The sequence below is a fragment of the Falco naumanni genome, chromosome 4, assembly GCF_017639655.2.
Source record: "Falco naumanni isolate bFalNau1 chromosome 4, bFalNau1.pat, whole genome shotgun sequence".
Lineage (NCBI taxonomy): Eukaryota > Metazoa > Chordata > Aves > Falconiformes > Falconidae > Falco > Falco naumanni.
The window spans coordinates 88,535,600-88,545,772 of record NC_054057.1 but is presented as its reverse complement, the minus strand read 5'-3'; the positions used below and the strand labels follow the sequence as shown (position 1 = coordinate 88,545,772).

At 37.0% G+C, this 10,173-nt stretch overlaps 1 protein-coding gene across 5 annotated transcripts in view; it reads right to left on the bottom strand.

Moving 5' to 3' along the window:
• Nucleotides 1–577: 577 nt before the first annotated feature.
• Nucleotides 578–10,173, bottom strand: part of KCTD5 (potassium channel tetramerization domain containing 5) — a 37,158-nt gene continuing 27,562 nt past the window's right edge. For 4 of the 5 annotated variants that reach the window (XM_040593412.1, XM_040593413.1, XM_040593416.1 and 1 more), the window contains one exon: nt 578–6,904. Coding sequence is in view for 3 of the 5 variants with exons in the window: in XM_040593413.1 (XP_040449347.1) it covers nt 6,875–6,904 (30 nt within the window). In the remaining 2 variants the exon portion in view is untranslated. The remainder of the gene's footprint in view (nt 6,905–10,173) is intronic. The other variant, XM_040593415.1, reaches the window with a different exon arrangement.

Genomic DNA, 10,173 nt, shown 5'->3' with positions numbered 1-10,173 from the left:
TTCTAGCTTTAAAATTTTTGCAGCAAACACGTATTATGTGGCTTCTTCATAACATTTCTTATACTGTTTGTTGGCCTTATTACAAAGTATCAACTTAAGTTAGCTTAATTTTTCAAACAAAAGAAGCATTTACAATAAAATGCACAGTACTGGCTTCTAAAATCTGTGATGTTAGGGTGATTTGTGAGTTGTGTGAAAGAAAATGTACACAAAGTGATTAGTTTAAACTTGGTATGTGTTTTTTTTGTGTGTGATTATATATCCATATAATACTATTTGCTACTGTAATGTTGAGCAGTAGTCATAGTAAATGCAAAGAAAAATACCTTAATGTCCCAGTGGATATATATGTGAAGAAACATGACTTTTTTTTTCTTTTTTTTTTTTTTTTGTGACAAAGTCTTTGGGGCTGTAGAAAAGGCTGTCTCCTTTACAAAGGAAAAAGTATTTCTGCTTTGAATCACTGCACAAAAATGCAACTACATTTTCTATCTGAAGTGCTGAACTAGCAATATCAGTGATACTACACTGTTAGTGTCAACATTAATGGATTTAGAAAAGATGTAAGACATCAGACTTTAAAAGGAAAAAAACAGGTTTATTTCATGCAGTTTACAATATGCTAGTGTTATGAAAAGAAGGTTAAAAAAATACCCACACACATTTTAATTGTATGTTTGTTTTAAAAATGATGGTTAGCTGTAACCATCCTCAAATGACCTGGGAAGCCCTAGCAGATTTTTGTCCAGGGAAATTCCATGGATTCAGTTTCTTGTCTATGTCTGTGCTAAGAGTTTTGGCTAATGCAATAGCATTAAAACCAGATCAAAACTCAAACTTTGCTGCAGTAAGAACACTTCAGAGATAATGAACTGGCACAAAATAAAGTGTTATTGCTAATCCACTATCCAGTAAATAAGATGTCGCAAGTATGGCCACTTGGATAGCAACACAAACAGCTCATGCACAACTGATTTTGAGATCAGTGATTTGGGGGGGGGGGGAGGGAAGAACACCTGTTGAGTTGGGTAGGAGGGTCAAGAGAGTCCATAGGAAACAGATCTTTCATAGCTAGCCTCAGATGAGGCTCAGGGCAGAAGCAGGTAGAAATAGGTGCCATTTGATACTCCTTCAGTTTGGTGATCTTGCTTCAGGTCCAGGTAGACAGGTCGGCAATGTTTCTCTTACAGTGCCTTGGCACTTGCTTCATCCTAGCAAGCACATGTGAGCCAAGGTAAGTTTGAGTAAAACTGTGCATAAGCTTTTGGAAAATCTTCAAAAGGAGCAACGATCATGTACGTAAATACATTAACTCTTACATTTCAGATGACCAGGCCTGGAAATCTCAACAGGTGTTAAGTCAGGTCAAAACTTAGGCTCAGCTTTCCAAGGCAAGAAGACCGCTGTTACAGAACCTCCTCCCTTTCCACCCATCCCCAAATGAGCAAAATAACTTCCTAGAATTTTCTCTCATTATAGTAGTTATTAACACACAACATCCTAAAGAGAACCATTTGATGGGCCTAGAAAGCTGCATTTGCAGCAGTATCTGTTCACTAAACTTTTGAGAAGTTTATGCCTTGGCAGACCTTGCTGAAGTAAAGGACAGCAAAGTTGCAATATTCAACACTTGCTTGGGGCAGAATCTTCCTCAAAATCTCTCTATTGCCAGTGCCGTTCAGAAAAGTTGTTACATTTCAGCGTAGGCAATAACAAAGTGGTGGACAAGTGTACTGTCTTCTCTAGTGTACTCCTTGCAAGCTGGATACTGAAATTCCAGCCATATATGAATGCTTCGATCTGCAATTGGTTCAGGAATTTGTAAAAATTTTTTTTAGAGTCCATAAGCTGAAAGAAAAACAGATAAGCTGCTTCTTAAACATTATGTGTCTTTCAAAACCTCAAATTAGCCCTGGAAAGGATTTTAGCCCTTAGCATTTCTGCACTGAAAATGGAGAGTTCCTTCTCTCTGACAGTCATTTATAGGCAAACTGAACAGTAAGATCTATTTAGCCCTTTAAAGCCTCAGTTCTGCAAGAAGCCTTTACAGCTCCTGAACTGTTGTGAGCCAAAAGAAAGAAAGGCTGTATGACAATGAGTTCCCTAGAGAGCCTTCCACATTGTTTTTAAAATGAATATTTATACTATTTTAAGAATAATTCTACATACAAACCCAGGTAACGTCCTGAGATTGCCCTTAAAGCTGGAGTCTAAACTATAACAAAGTAACAGGTAGCATCCTCAGACTGCATGCATTTCAAAATTGTTGTCTTAGAAAAGATACCTCTCCAATGACCACTGGAAGTTCTAATCCAACTGCCCTGAGCTAACAGGTACCGTTAACAGCATAACAAAATCTCATCCCCTTTTCAAAAGCCCCAACCTTTCGGGGCTGATTGAAGAAGTTCATTTAAAAAACTTCAAAGATACTTTTGATGTGGTGACAGAGAGAATAAAATAGGAGAATGATAATTTATGATTTTATCGCACCTCAGGTGAACAAAATCCCAAGCTTCATCTCCAGACTCTCTTTCACTTGACTTTGATCTTCATTAAAAGCCCAGTACTTCACTTCTCAAAAAAAGTATTCCAGTATACCTGAATGACTGGACAATAAGCTTTATAATCCATTTTCTAGGTCATTTTGTTCAATCAGATACTATTGTATTTTTACACTCCAAGTTCATTTTTGTAACTGTAATTTGTAATTAGTGTGTTAACTTGCTGGTGGTAGCTCTCTACAGCTCAAAAAGAGACGGACAACACTCAACAACCTCAACAGACGTTCACAGAATACAGTGTTCTGCTCTGAGAAGCAGTCTTCTGAAAACACCATCATCCTACTCACCAAACCTGTTCCCTAAGCATGCTTGCAATCAAGTTTTCTTTTAGCTAATCTGCTAGTTTTCATACTTCTCCTGAAAAAAGCCCCCCTCTCAGAGAAAGAAGAGATTCATTCAGTTTTGGTATCTTCAGGAAATACTCCTGTTTCTAATCAAACATAACTGCGCAACCACACTGCTAGAAATGGAGGTACACAGCTATTGTCTAAAGAAAATCTGTAGACAAAAGAGTTGGATGGATACATCAAGTTCAATTTCTTAAGAAATCTCTTTTACTAATGCTACAATGGAAGATTTATCAAATTTATCAAATCAAAGATTTTACAAAGGAACTGTTATCATTACAAGAAACATAGCTGAATTTGAAAAACAAGACAGTACATTTCCCAGATTTTATGAGTATATGATTCTGAGGGCAGAAACTTTAGTAGGTAATCAATACAAGCTTCTAAATACTATCAGGCCTTTGACACACAATTCAGTTACTGTGGGGTAACAAACTGCAATTAGCCATAATCCATGGGAACCCCACAGTAAGTGGGAGAGAATTCCCAGTAAACTTGTGTCTTTTGTTAATTTGAAAAAAAATTAAAATAATCCATTTCACATTTTCTGTGGGAGCTGCTGAGTCAGACTACACTTTTGGACTGTTATTATGGACCAGGTGACATTCACATCTTAAGAGGCCTCGAAATGACTTATTCATTGCAGATAAGCTCTGATATAATTGCCACTTGAAGAAGTCAAAAACCTTTAATATAAAAATGTTACCTTCAATACAGAAAATTAGCCGCTGACAAAACTTAAGGCCAACAGTATGCTCTCTGTTTCCTAACTCAAAGCACGAAATTGCTATGGTAAAACTGAACTTCTCAGTTTTTAAACAAGTTCTGCAAGAAGTTTGTTGTGTAAAAGCCTTTAAACAATTTCACTGAAAATCCACTAATCATCTGCTGAAGTAACCTCCTGTTCCATGGACAACACACCAAACAACTTCACTGACTATTTGTATAGCAGAAGGGTTGAAAGTTAAATATTTCATAGAATTTACATTTTCATGAGAGATCACCTTGATTAACTCTTATGTTTTGGTATCTCTACTTTCCTGCTTCACTTCTTTCTGCTATCATCTCTCTGTGCTCAGGATCTTAAATTCTAACCTGGAATACTGTTCTGATTTAAGAACAGAGAAGCTGTGTAAATCCAGAGTTAACGTCAAAGGCTTTTTGCAGCATGGCTATCCAACTACAGCCCCCCAGTGAACCACCCGGCTTTACACAGTCACAGGCAGTTCTCCTGAGGTAAACACTCCCCAAAGGACAGAGAAGAACCAAAGGACTCCCGCTTAAACTACCAGTACATTACCTCATCCTGCAAGATCGTAACAGACGAAGCAATGCTTGCAAAACCTGGTGATGTAGATTGGACTCTAATGCAATTACCTTGTTACCGTAGCTAATTTTATTTGAAATTACAAGAGCCAAATAAAAAGAAACCAAACTTAACATAGGGATCCATTCTTAATGCCTCGAAAAAGGCATACAGTAGCACTTCCATCTATCTGAAAGCCTCACATGTTCACAAAAATTAAAGCAATAATGACGTTAGCAAGAACAGGAAAGTAGTTATTTCAGGTGGTCTCAAACAACATCATATTTAAAATAATTTACAAGGTACCTGCCTATTAAAGTTATCTTTTTTTTTTTTTGCCTTTTTTCCCCCCCCTTAAAATCTTTGTGAGGTACTGGAAACAAAGTGCAAAATGATTAACCACTCATTTCCCCAAAATTTGCTACAACAAGGATACAATGTAAATTAGATTGTAGGAAATCTCACCATAAAAGCATGCTTTTAAACTGAAAATACTCCAGTGAAAAAACATACTTGGAGAAACCCACCCTTTTACATATTCTAAATTTGTTCAGTTTGCTCAGTTTGTTACTCATGCTTTGCTGCTGTCATTCTTGAAATTTTCACTTTATGAAATACTTTGTCTTTTTTGGGTTAAATAAGAAAGACAACAGAAAAGCCGATTCATAAGGATCACTGTAAAACCGGTATTTTAGGCATTAAAATCCACTTAGACCAATGCCGAATTCTTCTGTAGGACACAAAGAAAACAACAAGAAACATCGTTAGCTGCAATTCCATGAGCTAGGGAGCTCAGAGAATTCCGTGGAGTCATACTGTTTAAAAACACAGTAACTACTGCAGCAGAGGAAATGTTTTAATATGCAGTTAACACAGACAACTGTTAAAGTTATTTTCAGATACACAAGATAATCTGTTACTATTTAGGGGAAATTTGGGTGCTAAATTTAAGCTGATAAAATAGGGGTGTCTAAAAAAGTATAAAAGTATAAACATTTTCCCCTACACAATTACATTTTTAGTAAATTCAATTCAGTTTTAACATCTTAAAAAAAGACAAACTTTTTATGTGTTGTTGCGCAGGGGCCAGCAGCTTCCTGTGCAGACCACATCCAAGTCACAAAATGCATTACAAACCCTTTCAAGCATTAGATGCATGGACAAAACATTTAGCCCATTACTTAACTTGCTTAGTAGAAATGGTTTTTTACAAATTGTTTCTGCCAAACTTTTACCAATGTATAATAAGTCCTTTAAAAAAAAAAAAAAAGTAGACCCTGGGTGTTTGAATATCAGGCTTTTGTGTCAAGGATTACCTAGAGTATATGCATAAATTCTGAAGTTACTGAGAATGAAAACGGTCATGTCTTTAGAATTCAAAACAATCTTGTAGCCTTTTGAAATTCCCTTCCACTGTTTTCATAAGTCAATGAAGCTGAGTTTTATACTGTCAATTAAGTGTTTTAAAGATGTGCTAAAGATTTTGCTCAAAACATAGTGTATTAAAAAGCTCCAGTCTTATGTATTAGCCTTCATCAGCGACAAACTAATAAAGCTGCACCAGATGTTTTCAGTCAGTGTTCTTTAACTGCATAGATGAAACAGTACAGAAAGAGAAAGGTTGATTACAGGTATCCTGAATGTCTGAGTAATTTTTTCAATTGGATGAGCTTGTGTTCACACTCACGGTTGATTTTAATCCCAGTCACAGATATAGGCATCTAGGACTAGCCAGCCATATTTCTGTACAGCCTTCAGCTCTTGAAAAATCTCTGCTGTAATCCACAGAGTTCAATGCTTACAGGCATGTTATAAAAGCACAAACACACATATGAGTACAAATATCTCAAAAGAAACAGAATGTTTAAGTGAATTTTGATTCCCCTTCCAAACATCTGGCTAAGACTGGAGCATAACTTTCGCAGGAAGAGACTGTTTTAACAGAAGGAACATCAAGAATAACTCAGATGAAAGCCATTTTCTGAGTTTAGTCTTCCCTTTGGGTATTAAAATATGCTATAAATCCAGTCAATATATACAACCTTCCATTTGAGAAACCTTTTGTCTGTTGTGTAACTTTTTACGTGCTAATTTCAGTTGATCTCCTAGGCTGTTCTTATGTAAGAGCATGTCACAGAGCCATAAGGAATGTGCAGTATAACACAGTCAACTGGGGCTGCCGCTGATTCTGAAACAAAGTAGGCCCAATTATTTGCATTTGTGGGCTGCAGAGTGTGTGTGTGTGTAGCACCAATTACATTGTCCTTTAAACGTTTACAATGATTAGTAGGAAAATGTCTCCAAACTGATCAACATTGGGTCATCCAGCACCAGGCATTAAGTGCTACATGTCTCGGAGGAAAATATGCGTGCATGGTCATTTCTTTTCAAATGACCAGTGTCAGTCAGCCCACAAGAGAGTACAACCATGCACTACAACCAAAACTTAACACACACTCCCACACCATCTATTCCCATTGCGTAATCTTGCAATGCTTTCAGCCAGTTGACACCAGCTTATAGGCAAAAATGGTTGAACCCAGATCAACAGAAAATTGTCTAAAATCAGGTATTTTCTTTTGCAGCTGAGCCTCTTCAGTGTGACAATTCACTGTGTCTTGGAATAAAAGAGAAAAAATTGTCACCATTCAATACTGTCTTCACATCCTGGAACCTCGTTCTTGCAAAATCTGAAACAGACCAATAAAAATTCTATAAATGAAAATTCGCTCAATGCCATTCCTACAGCACGGAGGTCAAAGAGCAACATAATGACTATTTCAAATAACTGATGAAGCGTCAGGGAGCTGGTTCAAGGACATTGCTGAAGTCTGTGCTTCAAGGCTAGAAAAAGACAGATTGATACATACAATATCTACTATCAAACATCATTAAAACAGATGTAAATTACTGCTAGGAATTGAGTACGATTAATACAACCAAAGGTTAAGGGTTGGTAGACGTAAAAATTAAGCCATTGCACCTCATCCTAGTTCTGAAGATGCTTAGGTCCTGTATGGTAAATGAACATGGGTACTTGATTAGAAATCAGTTTTAATCTTCATTTTTCTTGTTCCAGTAAAATGTCTTCAGCTCTCTGAAGTTTCAGCTGCAAATTGTGTCCCATAAATTAGCGCTGAAAACATGAACTATCAACTCAAAATGTGCACAAATGAGGCACTGGATGAGAGGACACAGGAAGTTTTCAAAGGCCAAGACTACGAGCTGGCAAGATTTGCATCAACAGACTGATTCAAAATGTGAAATAGATGCCCAGGCTTGGTCTTTTGCATGAATTAAAGTCAACCAACTACATTCCTTCACAGCCTTTTACTATGCTGTTTAGACACACAAAGCTTATCAGTTGGACTGACCTGCTATATGAAAATAAGTATTACTCTGACAGCAGTTTAAAAATATTTTTACAGTAGTAATATTGGTTCATGCAAGATATCACAAGTTTTTTAGGCATCCTTGCCCCCATGAAAATTATTTATGTGGACACAGGACACAGTACATTGAACTTTTCATTCATTACATTGTTCATCATTATCCTTTGAAACACCAAGCCAGGCAGCTGAGAGGCAACACAGGCTCTGACTTCATGAGGAATGTATTTCTTAAGAACTCTGTCTAAGAAATTTGATTCTCCCACTGTTACCAAGGAACCGAGATCCCCATTACAGTGAATAAAGGATTTTTTTCCCTAAAAGCAGTTGGTTTGTTTAATATTCACTTCAAAAGGCATATATTAAATATAGGGACTTCAGTCTAATGGAAACAAAACATCTGCCCCTGAAAAACCTAGGCACCCTAGACTATAGCATCTTACAACATGAAGACTGCCTATTCTACTTCCAATTTGACTCCTTTTTCCCTTTTCTGTTTCAATTCTCTTTGGCTCCTCCCCTGAGGAAAGGATCCAAGTCTTAGGATTGACTGTCCAAGCAACAATGTTTCTCATGTTGCTACTCAAAATGGAATGGCAATCAGGAATAACGAGGTCGGCTCTCAGGCTGCACAGTAGAGCTAACTGCCTAAGCAAACTCTAGAACCAATTGTGACAGCAGCCAAATAAAGCATTAAGCAAAGCTTCAAATACACCCAGCACAAGTACTTAACCATGTTAATTTCTAAAGTAAAAGTATCTCTAATGATACTTCATTTTCTTTCGCTTCTTGACAGTTTTTCTAGTACTGGCAAGGGCTCTTGATTTCCAAAGCTGGAAGCAAGCAAAGGCACAATCCCTGGATAATGGCATAGCTGTCTTCAAAAAAGAACTCCCTTTACAATGATTTCACTGTAGTCTGATACTAAGGCAAACACCTGATGCTAGTACTCAGTAGCATATTCCATCCCAGAGGACCCACAAAATCTGACAGCACACACCAACCCTTCAGTCTTTGTGCTTGTCAGTTAAACATTGGCAACCGCTTAACACAGCACAGTAGTTTCATGTATGCTTTTTTTATTCAAAGTACAGATATTTGGTTTCTTTTAAATATTGTTAAAATGTTGATAACATTGTAGCCTCTAGCAGTCATCAAGCCTAATACGCCTCTCTCAGTGACTGTAGTCAAGTAGGGTCTCACCTGCTTTCCACAACTCCATAGGATTTTTTTTAAGGACTGGAGTTCATAAAGAACCTGTCACCATTTGTGTGCCTCAGGGACAGTTCAGAGACAGTTCAGTGTTAGCTTAAAAAAAAATAATTAAAAAATCCATTTTATCACTTGCTCACTGCACTTCCTGCAGTACCTGGATCTCACTCTGTACATACAAAGTTATTTTTAATTTCAAATTCTGTATTATTATTTTGAAGTTAGGAAGCCAGTTGTCACTGTAGCTACTTTGACAAATTTCCAAAATAAAGAAAGATGTTTCCTGCCAGCCATGACATGCTTTAGGGTATATTTTATATGCAAACATTGTGTATTCCATTAAGATAATTTACTATGTGTACTAAGCAAAAAGCATTTCATATGAAACTGTAGGAAAGATGTAAGTGAATTCTGTGAGGAAACGCCAGGCCCTGAAAATTGCTCAGCAGCTGCTGGTATAATACATCCAAAAGGCATCAGACAAACTTACAGAACACAGGGTCACTGATACCTGCTCACGGCATCATAGTGTCACTGTAGCTTTCATACAATGATCTGGATGCAGGCTTGAAGGCAAAATTCCTAAACTGAGACTTACTGGAAGGTGGGGAAATATATCAAGAGTTAATTTTATAAATATGCTTCATACTTAAAATACTTTCCTCAAGTAGTTGCTGTTGCTCACAGCTGAGAACAAAGTGCTGGAGTAGATGTCCCCGCAGTGGGTAATGGTCTGACGCAGCCAACACGTAAGTGAAACAATCTCCAACAGAGAAAAATATGGCTGAAACAAGCACCTCTGCAGTGAGAAGATAATACTGGATCTATTAATTCCGTGAATCTTTTCAATTTAAAATGAAACATTTGAGTTTATTCTCTCATAGAAGACAAAAAGTACTTCTAAGATTAAGAGTTAGAACTATTTTCTGTAGCTTCAAGAATACATACAATAAGATAAAGCTAAGCCAGATCTGGATGCTGAACTTTGCACACTTCACTGAGCCAGTAAACCCAATGTAAAGCAGAAAATTCTATCAGATCAGGCAATATTTTAACACAGTTTTCTTGGTAATTCTTCTGTAACCCCTACCTTTACTAAAGGGGAAATGATTTCCAATCAGCAAGCTCCCATGAGAGGTGTTCCATCCACCTCTGCTCAGAAACTGTGTGAAAGAGTACTAGTCATGGACAGTGACTTTGTCAAAAGAAGAAACTGAATTCCAATTATCAGGAATTCTATCAAAATTGTACGTACTTACTAAATATTGAAATGGTGACTTGACTCTGTTCTACAATTCAAAATTCCTCCTTTTTTTCCTGAAAAGCCCTGTAATAAGACTATTCCTAAAAACTTTGGT